General features: G+C 44.3%; 1 protein-coding gene across 1 annotated transcript; it reads left to right on the plus strand.

Annotated features, from left to right (window-relative positions):
- The first annotated feature begins 5,682 nt into the window (after nt 1–5,682).
- Nucleotides 5,683–21,806, plus strand: LOC133399413 (uncharacterized). Its single transcript, XM_061670994.1, has 7 exons — nt 5,683–5,806; nt 11,768–14,122; nt 14,207–14,278; nt 18,468–19,693; nt 19,781–20,335; nt 20,501–20,694; nt 21,061–21,806. Exons 1-7 carry the CDS (start codon nt 5,683–5,685, stop codon nt 21,578–21,580), a joined length of 5,046 nt encoding a protein of 1,681 aa, XP_061526978.1. The 3' UTR covers nt 21,581–21,806.
- The last annotated feature ends 1,844 nt before the right edge of the window (nt 21,807–23,650 follow it).

Consider the following 23,650-nt stretch of genomic DNA (forward strand, 5'->3'; position numbering starts at 1 on the left):
TGCTGGGGAACTTCAATGCTCACGTGGGCAATGACAGTGAGACCTGGAAGGGCGTGATTGGGAGGAAAGGCCCCCCCGATCATAACCCGAGCGGTGTTCTGTTATTGGACTTCCGTGCTCACGGCTTGTCCATAACGAACATCATGTTCAAGCATAACGGTGTCCACACGTGCACTTGGCACCAGGACACCCTAGGTCGCAGTTCGATGATCGACTTTGTGGTCGTGTCGACGGACTTGCGGCTGCATGTCTTGGACACACGGGTGAAGAGAGGGGCGGAGCTGTCAACTGATCACCACCTGGTGGTGAGTTGGCTCCGATGGTGGGGGAAGATGCCGGTCCGACGTGGCAGGCCCAAACGGATTGTGAGGGTCTGCTGGGAACGTCTAGCAGAATCCCCTGTCAGAAGGAGTTTCAACTCCCACCTCCGACAGAACTTTGCTCAGGTTCCGGGGGAGGCGGGGGACATCGAGTCCGAGTGGACCATGTTCCGCGCCTCCATTGCTGAGGCGGCCGACCGAAGCTGTGGCCGTAAGGTGGTCGGCGCCTGTCGTGGCGGCAATCCCCGAATCCGTTGGTGGACACCAACGGTGAGGGATGCCGTCAAGCTGAAGAAGGAGTCCTATCTGGCCTTTTTGGCCTGTGGGAGGAGTTCGGTGAGGCCATGGAGAAAGACTTCCGGACGGCTTCGAGGAAATTCTGGTCCACCATCCGACGTATCAGGAGAGGAAAGCAGTGCACCACCAACACTGTGTATAGTGGGGATGGAGCGCTGCTGACCTCGACTCGGGACGTTGTGAGTCGGTGGGGAGAATACTTCGAAGACCTCCTCAATTCCACCGACACACCTTCCCATGAGGAAGCAGAGTGTGGGTTCTCTGAGGCGGGCTCTCCTATCTCTGGGTTTGAGGTCACCGAGGTCGTTAAAAAAGCTCATCGGTGGCAGGGCTTGGTGGATGAGATTCGCCCGGAGTTCCTAAAGGCTCTGAATGTTGTGGGGCTGTTCTTGTTGACACGCCTCTGCAACATCGCGTGGACATCGGGGAGAGTGCCTCTGGTTTGGCAGACTGGGGTGGTGGTCCCCCTTTTTAAGAAGGGGGACCGGAGGGTGTGTTCCAACTTCAGGGGGATCACACTCCTCAGCCTCCCTGGTAAGGTCTATTCCGGGGTGCTGGAGAGGAGGGTCCGTCTGGAAGTTGAATCTCAGATTCAGGAGGAGCAGTGTGGTTTTCGTCCTGGCCGTGGAACAGGCCTTGGCAGGGTCCTCGAGGGTGCATGGGGGCCCAACCAGTCTACATGTGTTTTGTGGACTTGGAGAAGGCGTTCGACCGTGTCCCTTGGGGAGTCCTGTGGGGTGTGCTTCGGGAGTATGGTGTACCGAACCCTCTGATACGGGCTGTTCGGTCCCTGTACGACCGGAGTCAGAGTTTGGTCCGCATATCCGGCAGTAAGTCGGACTCTTTCCCGGTGAGGGTTGGACTCCGCCAAGGCTGCCCTTTGTCACCAATTCTGTTCATAAATTTTATGGACTGAATTTCTAGGCACAGCCAAGGCGTAGAGGGGGTCCGTTTGCTGGCCTCAGTTTTGCATCTCTGCTTTTTGCAGATGATGTGGTTCTGTTGGCTTCATCAAGCCGTGACCTCCAACTCTCACTCGAGCCGTTCGCAGCCGGGTGTGAAGCGGCTGGGATGAGAATCAGCAGCTCCAAATCTGAGACCGTGGTCCTCAGTCGGGAAAGGTTGGCATGCCCTTTCCAGGTCGGGGATGAGATCCTGCCCCAAGTGGTGGAGTTCAAGTATCTTGGGGTCTTGTTCACGAGTGAGGGAAGAATGGAACGGGAGATCGACAGGCGGATCGGTGCAGCGTCTGCAGTGATGCGGACTTTGTATCGATCCATTGTGGTAAAGAAGGAGCTAAGCCGAAAGGCAAAGCTCTCAATTTACCGGTCGATCTACGTTCCTACCCTCACCTGTGGTCACGAGCTGACCGAAAGAACGAGATCCTGGATACAAGTGGCCGAAATGAGTTTCCTCCGCAGGGTGTCCGGGCTCTCCCTTAGAGATAGGGTGAGAAGCTCGGTCATCCGGGAGGATCTCAGAGTAGAGTCGCTGCTCCTCCGCATCGAGAGGAGCCAGATGAGGTGGCTGGGGCATCTGATTCGGATGCCTCCCGGTGAGGTGTTTCGGGCACGTCTCACCGGGAGGAGACCCCGGGGACGACCAGGGACACGCTGGAGAGACTACGTCCTTCGGCTGGCCTGGGAACGCCTCGGGATCCCCCCGGAAGAGCTGGATAAAGTGGCTGGGGAGAGGGAAGTCTGGGCGTCCCTGCTAAAGCTACTGCCCCCGCGACCCTGTAGAAAATGGATGGATGCTTTGTCAATCATCAATATGTGTGGAATTAGACACTCCACAAATGTGAATGCACATTAAATTTTAGATGTGCTCTTTATAATGCATTTCTGTAATGAGACTGACATTTTGCCTGTTTGTATTTCACCCCCTGGCAAAAAAAAAAAAAATCTAATATCTCCATGTAATGTTGACATTGAGGAGCAACCGTCTCATTTTTCCAAACTTGTTTTTCTCGTCTTCTGAATGGCCTCTCTGGTGGGAGGCGCTATCATGTAAAGAGGAGTGAGGGCCGAGGAGGCTGCAAATAAAGAAATGAGATTGGCCGTTGACGCTAACTTCCACCCATAGCTTGTTTTATCATTCATATTAGATGTTGTTTGTGGATTGTAGTGTAATAGTAGGTGTGTGTTTTACTAACTGGTTTTACATCATTTTTTTTGTACTCGGCCTAAGTTAGTGTTTTGTGGAGTGACAACCCAGTTTGTGTTTCCTATGACGGATCACATCATAGCAAGCTCGCTGTTGATTGTTGGTTGTGCATCACACGTATCATCACCTGAAGTTGAAGCAGTACAATGGGAATGTGATGCAATTTTAACAAGCATTCTGCAGTTATTACCAGTCTAAATATCCATCCATTCATTTTCCGTACTGCTTATCCTCACAAGGGTCGCGGGTGTGGTGGAGCCTATCCCAGCTATTTTCGGGCAAGAGCCGGGGTTCACCCTGAACCGGTCACCAGCCAATCGCAGGGCAGATATCCGGGGGTGCAGATTAATCTTTTCTGCCGAGCACTGGTGAGTGGGTGGTATAGGGGTGCCCTGATGGCGCCCCTGCGTCACTGCACCGCTCTCACTCTCCACACTGTAAAACATGAGGTGTTTGCTCAATTTAAGACAAAGTAAGAATTTACACTGATATGAGTAACTTCAGGCTGCAAGGTGGCCGACTGGTTAGAGCGTCAGCCTCACAGTTCTGAGGACCCGGGTTCAATCCCCGTCCCCGCCTGTGTGGAGTTTGCATATTCTCCCCGTGCCTGCGTGGGTTTCCTCCGGGCACTCCGGTTTCCTCCCACATCCCAAAAACATGCATAAATTGGAGACTCTAAATTGCCCGTAGGTGTGCATGTGAGTGCGAATGGTTGTCTGTTTGTATGTGCCCTGCGATTGGCTGGCAACCAGTTCAGGGTGTACCCCGCCTCCTGCCCGATGACAGCTGGGATAGGCTCCAGCATGCCCGCGACCCTAGTGAGGATAAGCGGCTCAGAAAATGGATGGATGAGTAACTTCATCCCTGCCTAGCTAGATCAGTCGAGTGGCATGTACTCAACACTAGCTGAATTAAATATGAAATGCCCTCAAAATATCCATGGAAATAGTTCAATTTTTTCGTTCCCTTTTTTTTTTACAGCGAACAAAAACAATTAAAGCTTTTTTGTTTCTTTTTTTAAAGACATTTTATGCTGTATGCACTATCGGGAAATCCTAATTACACTACTTCTGTTGTTTAAAATATGAATTTATGTACAGTTTAGATAATTATTTGTATTTACGTAAATGTGTTTAAACTATAGTTCATAAACAAATGTTAAAATTAAATATTCTGCAATTGGCATGAAGTTTTGGCAGGTGATGAGCGTTCCATATAAATAACAGTTTCATCATGTATGACTCGTGTTGCTCAGGTAGTTTAACATTTCATTATGGTTTAGCCATGATTTTAAATATCGATTCTCCAATTTTTGTGTGTGTAATAGAGACACTTTTTTTTCACTGTCAATCTTTTTACCTCCTAAAACTACAGTATGCTATTTCAGACAACTATTCACCTCCTCCAAAAGGGGTGCGACCAAATCATGTGCTACCATTGCAAAAGTTAATGTAGCGCCCTGTCCAGCTGTGAATTATATCATACTTGCTAGTGTTTTTGTGGAAAACTCAACTAGTTATGCTCCAATTTAGAGGCATGCACCACACCACGTATGGTATCATTCTTTTGGAATCCAAATAAGGGGGATGTGTCGTTAAGCCGCCTCGCCGAGAAGACATTCTCAGTCCACAAGAGTCGTTGGGTGGAAACTTCCTCATTAATATTCCTCATTTGAATGAGTTAATGACGCCCTACAATTACACCTTTGACTAGAGCTTTTCTATCAGTCCTTGGTCTCCGCAATGTAGTGGGAATTAGATGGTTGAACATTTTCCACATCTCCTCCAGAACCGAAAAACACATTGAAGTTCAGGTACAGAAACTTAATTGAGTGGAGATGACGTGTTCACATTATGGTGGCATCTTTTAAATCCTTTTTCTCTCCACGCCCACAGATGCATAAATAAATTTGTTAATGCAAAACATACATGCTTCATCACTGCTATCCTGGTGATGCACTGGTGCACTGGGGTGAGAAACTGTACACGTCATCCTGCTAACAACATGATGAAAACATATACAGTAATGAATCAGAAACACACATCCACTGCATCATGCACGTATCCTAAATTACACACACACACAAACACACTACAACCTGTAGGCACCTACTAAGAGACATGAGATAACATGAAATTGTCTCTTTGAAGCGTTTATCTACAGAGAGAACACAATGACACCACAACACACATATCAACCACTCCGTAAACGCAATACGCAGGTTTAGCCAACAGATGGAGCGCTTTTTTTTTTTTTAAGTGCGCCAAAAGCTTCGAATCATTGCTTTAGAACGCCTCCGTTTATTCACCCCTAATTGGAGCAAATTAAAATTATATATTGTAATGAAAGAAACTTGTCAATTAAAGCAGTACCACAGTTGACGACATACATTATATGTAAAATAATTTTTAGCTTATTCAGAGATCTACTCCAAGTGCTGACATACAGGAGAATAAATGACTCTTCTTCTACTTGTGCAACATTTTAGTCATTGTTAATTTTACTTTTTGTGTATCAATTTTGTCGCTGCCGGCTAGTTCGTCCAAGTGGACTTGCCGTACAACTTCCGCCGCAGCGCTCCCGTTTACGATTTGTGGAACCAAACGTGCTTCACTTAAATCGTTCTTCCAAGAATTCGTACTGAACGTACTTAAGCCTCGACATGGTGCGCCCCGTGACTACTTGACTGGGGTAAAACATGATTCAACAAGTGGTCGTGTCCGGATAATCTCGTCTCGGTGAACTTTGAAACTCTTTGAGTCGGTTGAGCTTTTATTAGCTTGCTAGCCTCTAACAAAGAGACACGTTTGTTGGCGACACATAGCTAAGTAGAGATCAAGGGTAAGTGTAAAGTGTTGTATTGCCGCAGGGGGAGGGGGAGGGGGAGGGGGGGGGGGAAATGTGTGCACGAACGTCAGCAGAATACGTGGGAGAACTTTCTGGAACTAAAGAGGAGAGAAGGCGACAACGTCGACTACTGGACGCTAGTTTCAAGAAGCTTCGAGATGTGTTATTCGGCGCAGGTTTGTTACGTCTTACTCTTACTTATTTTCTTTTAGATATATATACATATATTTTTTTTAAGTAACTAACTTACGATTATTAAAAACATTCCTGTGGCAGTTGTATAAAGGCTGAAGAGCAGATCAGATCATTCAGGATATAGTTTTATTCCACGTGCTAGATATACATGGTGCATGAACGTCTAAGGTTTTATTATTTTTTTGTTTTAAATTGAGTTTCATTTAACCTTTATTTATCTAGGTAAGCTTATTGAGAGCAGATTCTCTTTTGCAATGCCGACCTGGCAAGAGACAGCAGATTTAAACAAGCAAAAATATATTTACTGTCCAATAAGCTGCGCAGTGTGATAAAACATCAATCCATCCAGCCATCCATTCATTTTCTAGGCAGTTAAACAAAAGGGTACACCCTGAACTGGTTGCCAGCCAATCGCAGGGCACATATAAACAAACAACCGTTCACCCTCACATTCACACCTACAGGCAATTTAGAGTCTTCAATTAACCTACCATGCATGTTTTATTGGGGGGGGGATGTGGGAGGAAACCGGAATGCCCGGGGAGAACATGCAAACTCCACACAGGCGAGCCCGGGATTTTAACCCTGGTCCCCAGAACTGTGAGGCAGATGTGCTAACCAGTCGCCCGCCGAGAGAGTAGCACAAGTTTGAAATGCGTTCGGGCGCCATCATCCAGGAGTGAGATTCATGTTTATCAGACATAAAAGTAACACAAGTTTCACCAGAATCAGAGGCGCCGTAAGAGAGCAAAAAACAAGGCGCCACTGAATATATTCCCTGCTACCCCTCACTCGTACACAGAAACACAATTCTACAGCCATTCAAACTATTAAAATCCTTTTTAACATGGCATGCATTTCCGATCTACGCTTGAATGCACCATATGCCACGGCTCACACACGAACAAGCGGACCGATCAGTTGTTGGACAAAAAAGTCGTATAAGTTTAGTAACGCTTCTTTCTACATGTTAATGTAGAAAATGTATGAGAAATTAAAACTAATTCACTGCCAGCCTCCCCAGTTAATATCCGATTTGACTTCTAAACCTGTCAATGGCAGTGAATGTTAATAGGTCATGTGAACGTTAGAAGGGATAATGTAGAGTGAGTCAGTGATCGTGAAAAGTCGACCGGCAAGGAGATGTCTGTGTGACTCGGTCCAAATCAAAAGTTATCATTTTGATACACAATGTGTCATAAAGTCAAATCGGAGCCCTGATGAAAGATTGATATTGTTACCTCCAGTATATTAGCTTGCTTGCAAGCTTTTTGAATGTAAGAAACAAAGCCACTCACAGCACATATGGAACATTGTTTGGAAACGCAATGATCCGAGCCTTATATGTTGTCAAGAGCTAGGATTTAAGGGTTTGGTGGGCCTAAGGATTTCAAATTGGGTAGACTGGGCACTTATTGGAATGACTGGGTTACTGTTTGATTCCAATTATGGTAGAAAATAGGCAAGAATGTCAATCACTTTTCCAAAAGCTGAAGTCCATGAATGTCTTGTTTTGCTTTAAACACAAAGGTCACTTGTTTGCTTTGACAGATGATTTAGGAAATCAGAATTAGTCAAATTTGACTAAAAATCTGAGGATTTAAAATCTTAATTTATATTTAAAAAGTGGTTCAATTCCCTTTCACTTCCTTTCCATCTTGTGTCATCATTGGACAGTCAATTATGTGGCCGGTTGTGATTTAACGTAATTGTTTTTTTTAACTCAATAGCTGTTGTGCAATTTCCATTAATGCATTTTCCTTTTATGATAATGGTTTGATAAATTTGGTTGCGATCATGAGTGTTATGAATGTATTGTTGAGAGAGTTTATTTACTGTCCTGCAGAAGGTGCTTAATTAATGTCTATCTTTACACTGTAAAAAAAAAAATATATATATATATATAATTATAAAGTAATGGAGGGCAGAAAAGCAATGCTATGCCGCAGAAGGAGAATGTGAGGTGGACCACCGTTTAAAATGTATTTCTCAATTGTATTTCATTGAAAACAAAAACTGTTCGAGAGAATAACTCCACTGACATGTACAGAGTTCCCGGCTTGACATGGGAATGTTATGGTGGTCACAATATAGTTGTGACATGCACACAAAATGCTAATAGATGACCACAAAAAAGGTGCAATTTGCGCACAAAATACTGATTGGTGGGTTTCTAATCGTTTCGATGAACAAATAAGAAAATGCTGCGCACCCTTGTTCGAAACTGCAATTCCTGGTGTCCTTAAGGCAAGTGAATAGCGTGCAGTGCTATGCTCAGGCGTTTAAAACTCTTGTTCTACGTGCCCGCATTTAACTTTCCAAAGGTCTCTGCACGGCCCTGATGTACATGTTACATGTCATGTTACATGTATGTAACATGCATTTTCTAACATTCCTAAGCATGAACGCTTACTGTGGCTACACGGCTCCATCAAAAAAGGCCTCGATTCATACTGATGTCCAGATTTGTTTCCGTATTTTGCCCTCTCCACCCATAACGTTACAAAATCACAAGACACCATGAAAACTATAACTTAACCATGAGTCCCCCGAGGGACACGGTCGAACGCCTTCTCCAAGTCCACAAAACACATGTAGACTGGTTGGGCGAACTCCCATGCACCCTCGAGGACCCTGCCGAAGGTGTACAGCTGGTCCACTGTTCCACGGCCAGGACGAAAACCACACTGCTCCTCCTGAATCTGAGATTCAACTTCCCGATGGACCCTCCTCTCCAGCATCCCTGAATAGACCTTACCAGGGAGGCTGAGGAGTGTGATCCCCCTGTAGTTGGAACACAAGAAGGGGAACCACCACCCCCAGTCTGCCAATCCAGAGGCACTGTCCCCGATGTCCACGCGATGTTGCAGAGGCGTGTCAACCAGGACAGCCCTACAACATCCAGAGCCTTGAGGAAGTCCGGGCGAATCTCATCCACCCCTGGGGCCTTTTTAACCACCTCGGTGACCGCAACCCCAGAGATAGGAGAACCAAGACTCTGCTTCCTCATGTGAAGGCGTATCTCAAATCATTAACACTTAAAACTCTGCAGATACATGTGCATGAATGATCCTAAGTACTCATTAAAGCCAATACACTCTAATCTTTATACATTCATAATCATGGTAAAAACATGTCTTTACTGTTATTGATCAAGTTACAGTGGACCCCCGCATATTCGCGGTTCAGCACCCGTCAATTCACCTATTTGTGGATTTTATTGTATTTCTTTTCCCCCCTTATCATTACGTGCCCCTCTGTGAGTCAAGGTTAATGTGGGGTTTTCTTTTTGCTTGCAGTACAATGTATAAAACACCAATTATTATTGACAGTGCCGTATAAATGTTTTTGTCCCCTTCATAACTTGATTTTTTTGTTGTAATTTATATTTAAATGTTAATCAAATCCTAAAACCAATTTTAATCTCAACAAAGACAGTTAATATACAAGTTGGGTTTTAAATGATTATTTTATTAAATTCAGGGGGTGAAAAAATTCCCTTGTGAAAAAGTAATATTCCCCTAAACGTAATACATGGTACCTTGATTTCCCCAACTTATGAGTTTTTCTAGTTACACGCCTTCGCTTAGTAAATGTTGTTTTCTTGTTTTAGTTTTAGTTACAAGTGCGCTCCAGTCATGCTGCATTTCGAGCGAAGTGTGAATAAAAGAGGAATCAAACTGTAATGCAGTCCGCACAAGAGCTGGGAGAGCCACAGTCGGCGATGCACCTTCATCCATTTATTGAACGGGGCCGTTAAACACGAGACAAAATGAGAACATTAGCAACAAGCTCCATTAGGCCACAACAATTAGGCCAGATGGTTATACTCTAACCACCTACCCTTGAAGGCATACATACAACACTACTTTATGAAACCGCTTTATTTAGTTGCAGTCGTTTTAATTTCACCTTTTTTTTTTAACACCACCACTATTTTCCTCATCCACAAATCCATCAAAGTCCTCATCTTCTGTATCCGAAATGAAGAGCTGGGCAAGTTCTCAATCAAACACGCCAGGTTCCCTCTCGTCATTGTCGGAGTCAGTCTCATTGCCGTGCGGCTCCTCAGAAATGATGCCGGCTTTTACGAAAGCTCGAACAACGGTGCAAGCAGCCACGTTAGCCCAAGCATCCACAATCCATTCACAAATTGTGGCGTAACTCGCCCGGCGCTGCCTCCTAGTCTTAGTCAAGCTGTATTCGCCATCTTGTCATCCATGGCTCCCACGCCGCTCACAACTTCACTTTGAACGCCCTGTTTACACCGATGTCCAGCGGTTGGAGTTCCTTCGTCAAGCCTCCTGGAATGATGGCAAGCTCTGCGTTATTGCCCTCAGTCAAATGGTGACTGTAATCCATTCCTCGAGTTGGTCTTCTGACTCGGGCCACCTCGCCTTGTTTCCGCGGAAACTCAACTTCGTCTTCTTGACTTGGCAAAGCTCGTTTTCCTGCTTCCTCCACTTGCGAACCATGGATTCGTTGATCTTGAATTCTCTCGCGGCTGCTCAATTCCCATGTTCCGTAACTAATAGCTTGCAGTTTAAACTGTGCTTCGTAAGGGTGTCTCTTCGTAGGTGCCATTTTTGTGTGGTATGACCTTAAGACACACACACAAAAACCCTCCAATATGACTGAGTTTAAACAAGTCTGTAAAGAAGCCGTAGGTCCTTAGCCAAACCGATCCACATACCGGAACTATATACCTACTGGGGGTGTGTCTTTAGCGTCCTCTGTCACGTGCACCCTTCCCCCTTTACGGCCGCATGCTGTCGTCAGTCACGTCCGCCTTCCTCTATATAAGCAGCGTGTCGGCAGGAAATGCTCCCAGTCAGTCAAGCGGAGCGCCCATTAAAATCACACAACAACATTTACAGATTTTGGAACTCGGTGCACACATAAGGCGCCTTTTAAGTGCGCCTTATGGTCGTGAAAATACGGTAGTTGGATTTCACTTTGCACTTCATTTCGCTTTTTTTGTGATGAAATTGAAATTGACAAAATTGACAAAATGTTGTACTTCCAGTTTAGTGGTCGAACTTGCCCTCTAAAACCCCCATCGTTATTCGTATTGATAGTGACGACTGAATAACAAATCACAATCGAAGTGTTAGTACTTGTACTATTCCAAAATAATAGTCCAGCAAAGAAAAACTCCAAATTGATTATTTGCGAACTATCTAAGGAACCGGTAAGAGAGTACGTGGGCATGTTTTGACTTTTGACTGCCGCGTTTTAGTTGGCGTGGCTCCGTACAGAGAGGTTTTCTTGTTAGTTTAAAATGGCTTACTTTAACTAGGCTCCCTCGCCAAAGCTTGGCCACAGGTAGAATCCCAGTCAGGTCTTTGCGCTCGCCGCCAGTGCAAAAGAATCCTCAGCAGCCTATCCAGCTCGCCTGCTGGCTACTTAGCCGTGCTAGCTATTTGGATCAACTTTCTGCCTTTCTTTCTCTTAAATATGCCACCTTGCCGCGGCACCACTCTCCAGCGATGGCTCCATTTCCGCTTCCAATGGTATCTGTGCAGCTCATTAGATAGCGCATTTAATTTTTAAGAAAACTTTATGGAGATCTCGATTGCGCTACAATGCGTACATAGGCAGAAGCGATGCGCAGTAAGTCGAAATGGGAGTGGAAGTAAACAAAAGCGTTGCAGCGCATTGATTTGTTTTCATTCGAATGCAAAAATTCTGATTTGGGAATAATTTTTTCATTGGACTGTGAAAATCAATCTGAATAGCGAATCATCAATTCCTAGTACTATTCCAACTAATCAACTCCTCCAGCGCCTTTGAAAGGAATGTAAATGGGATGATCTAACGTCTTGATGAACATTGTCAAAAACGTATCAACAAAAATACACATCACAGTTACAGCATGAGACATGACAGAGCAAAGTTTGATTTTACCGAACCATGTACCTTTGTCTTGTTGTTAATTACAGACGTCGATGAAGAATATCTTCATCCTGAGCAGCAGGTGCCAAAGCCCCCTTACATTGACGAAAAAGAGGAAAAGCCCCCCCACATTAACGAGAAAGAGAATGAAGAGCCCCCCCATATTAAAGATGAAGAGGAAAAAGAGTCCCTCCACAACAAGGAGAGAGAGGAGCCAAAGTCCAATCACAAAGAGGAAGAGGAGCCAATGCTCTGTCACAATAAAGAGGAAGAGGAAAAAGAGCCCATCCACAAAGAACAAGAGCCGCCAAACTCCTATAACATTAAAGAGGAAGACAAGGAGTATGATGTCACCAAGTTGGCATTAACTTTGAGGAGTGAAGACGCTGGTAAAGGTGAAAGTGAGGACAACGGAGAGGCTGAACCTCCAAGTAGCAGCTTAAGTCAACAAATGAAAAAAGATAATGGAGACAACTGTGGACGATCACAAGCAGACAACCTCTCAGCTCCACAATCAGAGTGTGACAACATATCATCACCCTTTTTCGACACTGACAGTAGTGATGATGAACACTCGCACAGTGACGCAACTTGTGACACTGACAAAGAACGCTGGAAATGTTCTCCATGTTCTCCCCAACCACATGGTTCAACCACATCCCCTGCTGAACAAAATTCAAGTAGTGGAGTAAACGACCATGTTTTTATTCGTGCATACCAAAGAAGAAGCCACAAAAGAACATACTTCAAGAGACATTATTGCTTGTATTGTTCAAAGCCTTATGCAAAGATGGCTCGACACCTAGAATGCGCACATCACGATAAATGGGATGTGGCTGAAGCCCTAAGCTTTCCAAAGAGGTCAAAGGAGAGAAAAAAGCAGCTCGATTACATTCGCAACAGGGGCAATTTTGAACACAATACTGCTGTTTTGAAGTCAGGAAAGGGTGAGCTGGTGCCATATAAGCAACCACCCAAAGAAGCGCAGGGAAGTGACTTCATGCACTGTGCCTACTGTCAAGGGCTTTTTGCAAGGAAGGTGTTGTGGCGACATATGCACGCTTGTGTCTTTAACCCTACATCAGTCCCTCCTAAGCCGGGAAGGAAGCGGGTTCAGTCACTGTGTTCATACATAGGTCCGATACCTTCCCACGCGAGTAAGGAACTTTGGGGTGTCATCAGTGCCATGAATCATAACTCAATCACAGATGTCATAAAAAATGACAAGGTCATTATTGATATTGGGCAACGCCTGTTAAACAAAGGTGGAACATCAGCAAAAAACCTCGAGTGTGTGCGAGTCAAGATGAGAGAAATGGGGAGGCTCATTGCAAATGCAAGGATGGTCACCTCCTGTAAAAAATTTGAAGACCTCATAGATCCACAAAAGTACACAGAACTGACTGAAGCAGTGAAGTCGACATGTGGGTATAACATTAAAGCAGGGAAGCTCACTTATCCAACACTTGCCAACAAACTTCACAATACCCTGACTGAAGCAAGCAAATTGTTAGAAGCTCAAGGTTTAATCACAGACAATGAAGCGCTTGTAAAGAAAGCCACTGAGTTCCAAAAAGTCCATCAGAAAAGGTGGAATGAATTGATTTCGCCTGTAGCACTGAGGACCATCAAGGACTCCCGATGGAACATGCCCACCCTTGTGCCTTTTATTGAAGATGTTCAGAAAATGCACAAATATCTCAACCAAATGGAAGACAAGCACTACAAATGCCTTGCCCAAAGCATTTCTTGCCAAGCCTGGGTGGAGCTGTCCAATGTCTGCCTCAGCCAAATGATTCTTTTTAACCGACGCAGGGAGGCCGTGGTTGCGAACATGCCCTTATCTGCATTTTTAGCAAGCGAGACTGTTGATCCACACGAGGATGTCGACTGGGCACTCTCTGAAGTTGAGAAAAAACTGTGCAGACACTTCATAAAGATTATCGTCATGGGGAAACCTGGCCGGCCAATTCCAATTCTCCTGACACCAAAGATGCTGTGTGCATTACAACTCCTTGTTCTGCTGAGACAGAGCTGTGGAGTTCTTGAAGAAAACAAATACTTGTTCGCAAGACCTGGCAACATGACACACGCCCGAGCTTCCAACTGCCTCCGTGGCCATGCGAAGCTTTGTGGTGTGAAGTACTCCATGTCAATCACATCCACCAGACTGTGCAAGCATGCGGCAACCTTGTCGACTGTGCTGAACATGACCGACAATGAGATGAACCAGCTGGCTAACGTTCTTGGTCATGACATAAAAGTCCCTCCTGAGTTCTGTCGACTCCCTCAGAAGACCTTGCAACTTGCCAAGATCAGCAAAGTTTTGATGGCACTCGAACAAGGAAGATTAGCTGAGTTTCAAGGCCAGGACTTGGATCAAATTGAAATACATTCACATGGTGTGTTGAATGTTTCTGAATATTTGTGCAGTTTATTTTATGTTTGTTCACATTAACGAGCTGTACTTTGCATTGCTTCAACAGAAACGGTTATTGACAGCAGTGAGGAAGATGACAATACCTTGGAGGAGGCAACCTGTTCGACTACCATTGATGGTAAATGCTACATCCAGGCTCTATTATGTTAAATTTGCTTTCGTGCTCTACATCTTTCTGAAAATGTAGATTTTAGTATTCGTTTTGCATTGAGCTGCCTGTGCTAGTCACATTAGGTAAAGCACGACAGAAGAGGTCAACACAGTGGAGCCAGCAAGAAGTCCAGGCAGTGAAGAAGCATATGAGTCGTTTCATCACCTCTTGCATTGTCCCAGGAAAGAATGACTGTGAGGAATGTTTAAGGGCTGAACCAAAAGCGCTAAAGAACCGCAACTGGAAAAATATTAAATTCTATGTTTACAATCGCATTAGGGTCAAGCAAAGGAAAACTCTCCCGGTATGTGAATAATGTGAAACTTAAGTCAATAAAAGTTATTTTCAATGCAAGTTTACGAAGTGCAACAGTATTTTTATATTAGTAACAGAAACTAAAGGATTGGTTATAACGACTGGGGAGATTCTCGAGACGGGCCCGGCGTCAGTGTACAGTGTGTTTTTTGATATCTTCTCGAGTGACGCAGAGGTTTCTTCAGGTCCATAGTCAGTGGTTCAATTGCATCTCAAGAAGGACAATGACATCCAAATTCTGGATAGGAATGGCCGCTGGTTTGAGGTGAAAAGAAGCCATCCATGTCAAATTAGAAAAGATCTCTCCATACAATAGGTGATGCCTCAAACCTCTATCGCCTGCCTATAACAATGTCCTGACATCGCTCTGCCCAAGATTGCCTCATTCTACGGGAACAGCGGCCCTAAAGAGCTGCTTTGCCTCAAGGCGAGCGAACGACAGATTGCTACGCAAGACTTTCGCTTCACTACACGCTGGGCATCAACAACACTGCTGTTGACTGCCATCAGGGGACACACCCGACGAGAACAGTCCGGTTGCCTCAAATTATCTTTTGTAGGTTACCATGTCCTGAAAGACAGATGTTACTGCTGTATTTTACCTGAATCACAGTGAAGGATGGGAAAAGAAAAAATGGGGATAGAATTATTTTTTTAAACATAATGTCCAGAGTGCCGCCCAGTGCGGTGGCACACTGCCCACATGCCAATTAGCCCCACTGAGTTTGAATATACGATGACTGTGATGGTGAAGTTAAAGTGCTGTAAGTGAGTGTATTCCTGTAAGTGCACTGCGTTTAACCTTTATAAAATAAGAAAAAGTTAAATTAACGAGAGAGGAATAAAATGAGTAGCGAAAGGTATTGCAAAATAGAAGAAAAAATGTTTGTTCTAAAGTTTTCTTTGTTTTAATTGAGAGATTTCTTTTTACATATATACACACGGCGGCATGGTGGACGACTGGTGAGAACGTCAGCCTCACAGTACTGAGGACCCGGGTTCAATCCCCGGCCCCGCCTGTGTGGAGTTTGCATGTTCTCCCTGTGCCTGCGTGGGTTTTCTCCGGGCACTCCGGTTTCCTCCCACATCCCAAAAATATGCATTAATTGGAGACTCTAAATTGCCCGTAGGCATGACTGTGAGTGCGAATGGTTGTTTGTTTCTATGTGTCCTGCGCCCGTAGGCATGACTGTGAGTGTGAATGGTTGTCTGTTTGTATGTGTCCTGCGATTGGCTGGCAACCAGTTCAGGGTGTACCCCGCCTCTTGCCCGATGACAGCTGGGATAGGCTCCAGCACGCCCGCGACCCTCGTGAGGAGAAGCGGCTCAGAAAATGGATGGATATATGTGTGTATATATATATATATGTATGTATATATGTATATATATATGTATAGATGTGTATATATACATGTGTATATATATATATATATACATGTGTATATATATATATATATATATACACGTGTATATATATATATATATATACATGTGTATATGTATATATATATATATATATATATATATACATGTGTGTATATATATATATATATACATGTGTATATATATATATATACACATGTATATATATATATATGTATGTGTATATATATGTATGTGTATATATATGTATGTATATGTATGTGTATATATATGTATATGTATGTGTATGTATATATGTATGTATGTGTATGTATGTATATATATATATATACGTATGTATGTGTATGTGTATATATATATGTATATATATATATATGTATGTATGTGTGTGTATGTGTATATATATATGTATATATATATATATGTATGTATGTGTATGTATGTATATATATATATGTATATATATGTATGTATGTGTATATATATATATATGTATGTATATGTATGCATATATATATTATTGCATATATATATATATATATATATATATATATGTATATATATATATATACGTATGTATATATGTGTATATATATATATATACGTATATATGTGTGTGTATATATATATATATATGTGTGTGTATATATATATATATATATATATGTATGTATATATATATATATATATGTATGTATATATATATATATATATATATATATGTATGTATATATATATATATATATATATGTATGTATGTATATATATATATATATATATATATTTATGTATATATATGTATGTATGTGTATATATATGTATGTATGTGTGCAAACGTATATATATATATATATGTATGTATATATATATGTATGAATATATATATGTATGTATGTATATGTATGTATATATATATGTATGTATGTATATATATATATGTATGTGTGTATACGTATATGTATATACGTATGTGTATATATGTATGTATATACAACAGGACTAGATTTTTAAAATTAACGCTCTTGTTTAAAAAAGATTTTAGATTGTAAGACAAAACGGTAATAATCACAGCCCTATGGGTGGCGGTAATGCACTTAATCAAGGCGGAAATACAAATAAATAAATTAAATAAACTACTTCCGGTTCCGAGTAACGTTCGAAACCGAGGATCGAAGGATTGCGTTGAGATCTCTAGCGAGTTTAGCTTATTTTAGCACGCTTCAGGCTAAAAAAGAGACACGTCGCATTGCAGTGATCAAGTGTGAGTGAAAAGTGTTGCGATTGTCTTGTGAAAATGTGTGCAAAAAGTGTGAAAGAAGAAAAGTACGAGGTGGAAATTTGTGGACCAAAAGAAGAGAACGAGCCACAACATGAACTGCTGGACTCTGGTTTCAAAAAGCCTCAAGATGCGTTGCACGGAGCAGGTTTGTTCACTTCTTACTCTCGCTTGTTTAGTAACTTAATTAATTTCTATCATGGAAAAAAAATATACCGGCGGTTATTTATTTATTTATGAAATTATTCTTTCGGTAGGCTGCTCCACTGGATCTAGATGTCGAGGTTTTTGGCTCATGCATTAGCAAAGTGGAACAGTTTAATTCAACTAACATGGATGTTTGGAAAAATGTGTGCAAGATTTCTGCTGCTTTTTTTTTGTCTCTTGCAGGCCGCGTTGTTGAACATTTGCTCATGCCAAGTGAAATCAGTCTTTCTAGCAAATCTCTTCTATCGAGACCTTATAGAAAAACATGAGTGACTCGCTGTGGTCCCAACAAGAACCGTTAATATTTTTATAAAAAAACTAATAATATATCCATCCAGCCATCCATTTTCTGAGCCGCTTATCCACAAATGGGTCGCGGGCGTGCTGGAGCCTATCCCAGCTATCGTTGGTCAAACAAACAAACATCCGCACTCACATTCACACCTACGGGCAATTTAGAGTCTTCAATTAACCTACCATGCTTGTTTTGGGGATGTGGGAGGAAACTGGAGGACCAGGAGAAAACCCACACAGGCACAGGGAGAACATGCAAACTCCACACGGGCGGGGCCGGGATTTGAACCGCGGTCCTCAGAACTGTGAGGAGGACGCTCTAACCAGTCGGTCACCGTGCCGTCTAATAATATAACTTTCAGAAATTATAGACATTAACTTGCCTTTTAATAGTTCATTACTGATATTGACACGTTTTTATGCACTTTATTATATTCGGAACATAAATGTGATTTCCCCGAAACATATATAGTATAAACAATTATTGTACTGTCAAAAGCAGTTTTTTGTTAGTGGAGTGGGAGACATTGCATCCCCAAACCGTTTATGAATAGTGTCCGATCTGGCAACTTAGTTTTCCCTTATTGAGAAAGTTTGTCTGTGCGGCTCCTACAACAATCGTACACAACATCAATATCACAGCGGGAAATTTAACGCTACCAAACCATGTGTGTCCTCCAGGCGTCAGTGATAAATGTTTTCGTCCTGAGCAACAGGAGCGTCCTCAAACTGAAGAGGAAGAGGAGCCAAAGCCCTGTCACGTTAAACAGGAAGAAGAGGAGTATGATGTTACCAAGTTGCCTTTCACGGTGGACTCTTTGAAGAGTGAAGACGACGATAAAGGTTACAAGCCACCGAGCAGCAACTCGAGTCAAGACATGACAACGGAAAGTGATGGAGACCACTCCACAGGCTCTCTAGCAGATAGCCTCTTCACTTCAGTATCAGATGACGACAGCACGTCGTCACGCTCATCTGACACTGACACCGATGATGATGAGCGCTCGACAGGTGCAGACCACACTGACGGCAAACGCTGGGAATGTTCTCAGTGTGGAAAAACTTTTGTCTTACGGTCTCTTTTGAAAAACCACATGAGAATCCGCAATGGCGTAAAACCTTATGACTGCTCACTTTGTGATAAAAGATTCTCTCGAGGTGGTTTCAGCAGCACGAGCCAACACATGATGACAGAAAGTGATGGAGACCCCTGTCGAGGATCACTAGTAGACCGCCTTTTAGCGCCGCTAGCAAATAGTGACGAAATCACATCACACTCTTCTGACACTGACAGTGATTATGATGAACTCTCTGTAGGTGATATGATGTATCACACTAACAACAAATGCTGGGAATGTTCTCAGTGTAGAAAAACGTTTGTCATGCTGTCTCTTTTGAAAAACCACATGAGTGGCCACAATGGAGAGAAACGTTTTGTCTGCGCAGTTTGCGGTGAAAGATTCTCGAGAGAGAGTTTCGACCTACGTCATCGTTTCCATCATGAAAATGTTTATCCTACCATATTGCCGGTCATCAACATGGCAGCTTGCAACACGGACGCAAATGAAAAGCAAGATGATCTTTCATTTTCATGCATTCTTTCAAATATGGATCACGCGGGCAAGAAGAAGTATCGAGAAAAACTTGACCAGGCTGGTATTTGTGATCCGTACGCCTTGCCAGGTTTTCTTTTTCTCGCTCTTGAACACTGTCGAGTCGGCAACCTCCCCAACCTGCATTACTTCGACATTGTGAACTATCTCGTGCGTACAACCGCGAAGTATACTCATGAGGATTTCCGAGTGTACAGGAGCCTTGACGCGTATAAGTATTTTGTGGGCAGATATGTGCATGGGACCGGTGTATGGGAAATACCCGGAAAAGACCGATTTCTCATCATGTCAAAGGTAAGAATCTTTCAAGAAAGAAATCATCACCAATTAATTCCTTTTCACAACACCTATCATAAATGTACAATATTCATTCATTTTCAGGTGACACACGCCCAGTTTCTAAATCAGCCACCACTGCAGGTGTGGGTTGTGATACAGAAAGACGGCATTGTGCAGTCTTGTCACTGCACCTGCATGACAGAGCTGTCTGAGTGCTGTTCCCATGCTGCCGCCACCATGTTCGCTGTGGAGACCGCCGCGAGGGTGGCGTCCACCTGCGCCAATGTGAGACTGAGGCGGACCCAAGTTACTCCCAGGAAGGTGCTGGATTCAGAGGTGGCTGATGTCAGTCAGACAAATCCCAAGAGGATGATGGCGGAAGAAAGTGAGACTGACAAAGTGTTTAAAGAAGTCCCCAGCCCTACAAATCCAGAGGCGTCCGCCTTTTCTCAAAGCTTGTCAGAGTCGGCTGTGAGGTGTGACGTGCTGAGTGTGTTGCCAGACTACGACAAGATGTCCACTCTACGATCAGTGTCGAGAAATCTACCTCCCCCTCTCACAAGTCTGCATCGACCTCAGTATGAGCAGATAAGTGAGGAGGATCTGCGGAAAGTAGCAGATGAAGTGTTCAGAAATATGAAGATTTCGGAAGAACAGGTACAATTATGTTGAATTGGGGCGGGGTGGGATTAGAAGCAATTGTTGCCTTTTGAATGTTAACTACCAATAATTCAGTGGGGAATTTATTTACCGTAGTTGATCAAATGAAATGAAAATGACCTCTGTATATTCAATATGAAATGTGTTTGTTTTCATTTACAGGTAACTGCTATTGAAGAAGTGACAAGGAAGCGGTCCAAGCGGTCTGCATGGTACCAGCAACGTGCAGGACGGGTGACTGCCTCCAACGTCAAAGCGCTGATACACACCAGCATCCTGGAACCTTCCCGATCACTCATCCACAGGATCTGCTACCCGGGAAGCTGGGAACTCCGCACAGAGGAAAAGGATACTCGGTACTGTACTTGTGTAAATTGTGCGTCATATTCTGAAGAAAACTATTGTCGATGCCAAGATGGTCTCCAACTTTACATTGTAGAGGTCACTTTTTTTACAATTCTTTCTAAGTATTTTAAATATATTTATTTAATTGGCATGATGCAATGAAACAATATGTGCATATCTGAATTTTTAAACCTTAGATGATGATCTTGTCGTCAGTACGCAGTCTGTTGAGGAGTCAGACCACCATGGGTAACACTGACCTGGTTGTGGTGATGGTTCATGCATGTATATCTCATCTTTAGTCATTTTGACTAAAGATTTATGTCATACACAGAATTATATTACCTGGAAATTGAATATGATTTTCCTTTTACCAGGTGGGGATGTCAGCATGAAAAAAGTGCCATGAAGCTATACTCTTCCATCCAAGCTACATCCCATACGGACTTCAGAACTAGCGAGTGTGGATTTATTGTGTGGAAAGAAAAGCCACACATGGGAGCCTCGCCTGACGCTATTGTAAGCTGTAAATGTTGTGGGTTTGGTTGTTTAGAGATCAAATGTTCTCGCTGTCGAAACCCAAAAAGCCTGACCGCAGTTGAACATGATCATCCTTACCGCCTTCGTAGTGATGACCTGGGTAATATTTCTTTAAAACGAGACAGTGCCTACTACTTCCAGGTGCAAGCACAGATTAGAATTACAGAAAGTAATTACTGTGATTTTGTAGTGATGCATGAGGACACTATATCAATTCAGCGGATAAAATCTGATAAAGATTTTTTTAACGCCGTAGCTGATACAGTTAATATCTTGTACCGCCATTTAATTCTGCCAGAGTTGTTGGGTAAATTGTATTCTAGAAGTTGCAATGTCAAATTCTGCGTCGTCAGATGATGGAAATGAAACGTGGTGTTAGGAAAGAATGGTTAGTTGTTTGGGACCACAGGGCACACAATGAGACAGTTGCACGAGGCATACATAGGATTGACAAGGGTGCTAAAACTGGTCATGTATGGATTGCAAAAAGAGTAAAGCGAAATAAAATGCCTGTGGAAATACACACAACAGCACAACGTCTGTGGCCCTTTTTTATTTTTTATTTATTTTTTACATCCATCCATTTTCTACCGCTTATCCGGGTCGGGTCGCGGGGGCAGTAGCTTTAGCAGGGACGCCCAGACTTCCCTCTCCCCAGCCACTTCATCCAGCTCTTCCGGAGGGATCCCGAGGCGTTCCCAGGCCAGCCGAAGGACGTAGTCTCTCCAGCGTGTCCTGGGTCGTCCCCGGGGTCTCCTCCCGGTGGGACGTGCCCGGAACACCTCACCAGGGAGGCGTCCGGGAGGCATCCGAATCAGATGCCCCAGCCACCTCATCTGGCTCCTCTCAATGCGGAGGAACAGCGGCTCTACTCTGAGATCCTCCCGGATGACCGAGCTTCTCACCCTATCTCTAAGAGAGAGCCCGGACACCCTGCGGAGGAAACTCATTTCGGCCGCTTGTATCCGGGATCTCGTTCTTTCGGTCACGACCCACATCTCGTGACCATAGGTGAGGGTAGGAACGAAGATCGACCGGTAAATTGAGAGCTTCGCCTTTCGGCTTAGCTCCTTCTTTACCACAACGGACCGATACAAAGTCCGCATCACTGCAGACACTGCACCGATCCGTCAGTCGATCTCCCGTTCCATTCTTCCCTCACTCGTGAACAAGACCCCAAGATACTTGAACTCCTCCACTTGGGGCAGGATCTCATCCCCGACCTGGAGAGGGCATGCCACCCTTTTCCGACTGAGGACCATGGTCTCAGATTTGGGGGTGCTGATTCTCATCCCAGCCACTTCACACTCTGCTGCGAACTGCTCCAGTGAGAGTTGGAGGTCACGGTTTGATGAAGCCAACAGAACCACATCATCAGCAAAAAGCAGAGATGCAATACTGAGGCCACCAAACCGGACCCCCTCTTCGCCTTGAAATTCTTTCCATAAAAGTTATGAACAGAATCGGCGACAAAGGGCAGCCTTGGCGGAGTCCAACCCTCACCGGGAACGAGTCCGACTTACTGCCGGATATGCGGACCAAACTCTGACTCTGGTCGTACAGGGACCGAACAGCCCGTATCAGGGGGTTCGGTACCCCATACTCCTGAAGCACCCTCCACAGGACTCCCCGAGGGACACGGTCGAACGCCTTCTCCAAGTCCACAAAACACATGTAGACTGGTTGGGCGAACTCCCATGCACCCTCGAGGAGCCTGCTGAGGGTGTAGAGCTGGTCCACTGTTCCACGGCCAGGACGAAAACCACACTGCTCCTCCTGAATCTGAGATTCGACTTCCCGATGGACCCTCCTCTCCAGCACCCCTGAATAGACCTTACCAGGGAGGCTGAGCAGTGTGATCCCCCTGTAGTTGGAACACACCCTCCGGTCCCCCTTCTTAAAAAGGGGGACCACCACCCCAGTCTGCCAATCCAGAGGCACTGTCCCCGATGTCCACGCGATGTTGCAGAGGCTTGTCAACCAGGACAGCCCCACAACATCCAGAGCCTTTAGGAACTCCGGGCGAATCTCATCCACCCCTGGGGCCTTGCCACCGAGGAGCTTTTTAACTACCTCGGTGACCTCAAACCCAGCGATAGGAGAGCCCGCCTCAGAGAACCCACACTCTGCTCCCTCATGGGAAAGCGTGTCGGTGGAATTGAGGTCTTCGAAGTATTCTCCCCACCGGCTCACAACGTCCCGAGTCGAGGTCAGCAGCGCCCCATCCCCACTATACACAGTGTTGGTGGTGCACTGGTTTCCTCTCCTGAGACGTCGGATGGTGGACCAGAATTTCCTCGAAGCCGTCCGAAAGTCTTTCTCCATGGCCTCATCGAACTCGTCCCATGCCCGAGTTTTTGCTTCAGCGACCACCATAGCTGCATTCCGCTTGGCCAGCCGGTACCCATCAGCTGCCTCATGAGTCCC

The sequence above is a fragment of the Phycodurus eques genome, chromosome 2, assembly GCF_024500275.1.
Source record: "Phycodurus eques isolate BA_2022a chromosome 2, UOR_Pequ_1.1, whole genome shotgun sequence".
Lineage (NCBI taxonomy): Eukaryota > Metazoa > Chordata > Actinopteri > Syngnathiformes > Syngnathidae > Phycodurus > Phycodurus eques.

Coding starts and splice junctions, on each gene's coding strand:
- LOC133399413 (XM_061670994.1), top strand. CDS start 5,683: ATGTGTGCACGAACGTCAGCAGAATACGTGGGAGAACTTTCTGGAACT. Junction 14,279..18,467: donor CTGTTCGACTACCATTGATG/GTAAATGCTACA, acceptor TGTGTCCTCCAG/GCGTCAGTGATAAATGTTTT. Junction 20,695..21,060: donor ACAGAGGAAAAGGATACTCG/GTACTGTACTTG, acceptor TCCTTTTACCAG/GTGGGGATGTCAGCATGAAA.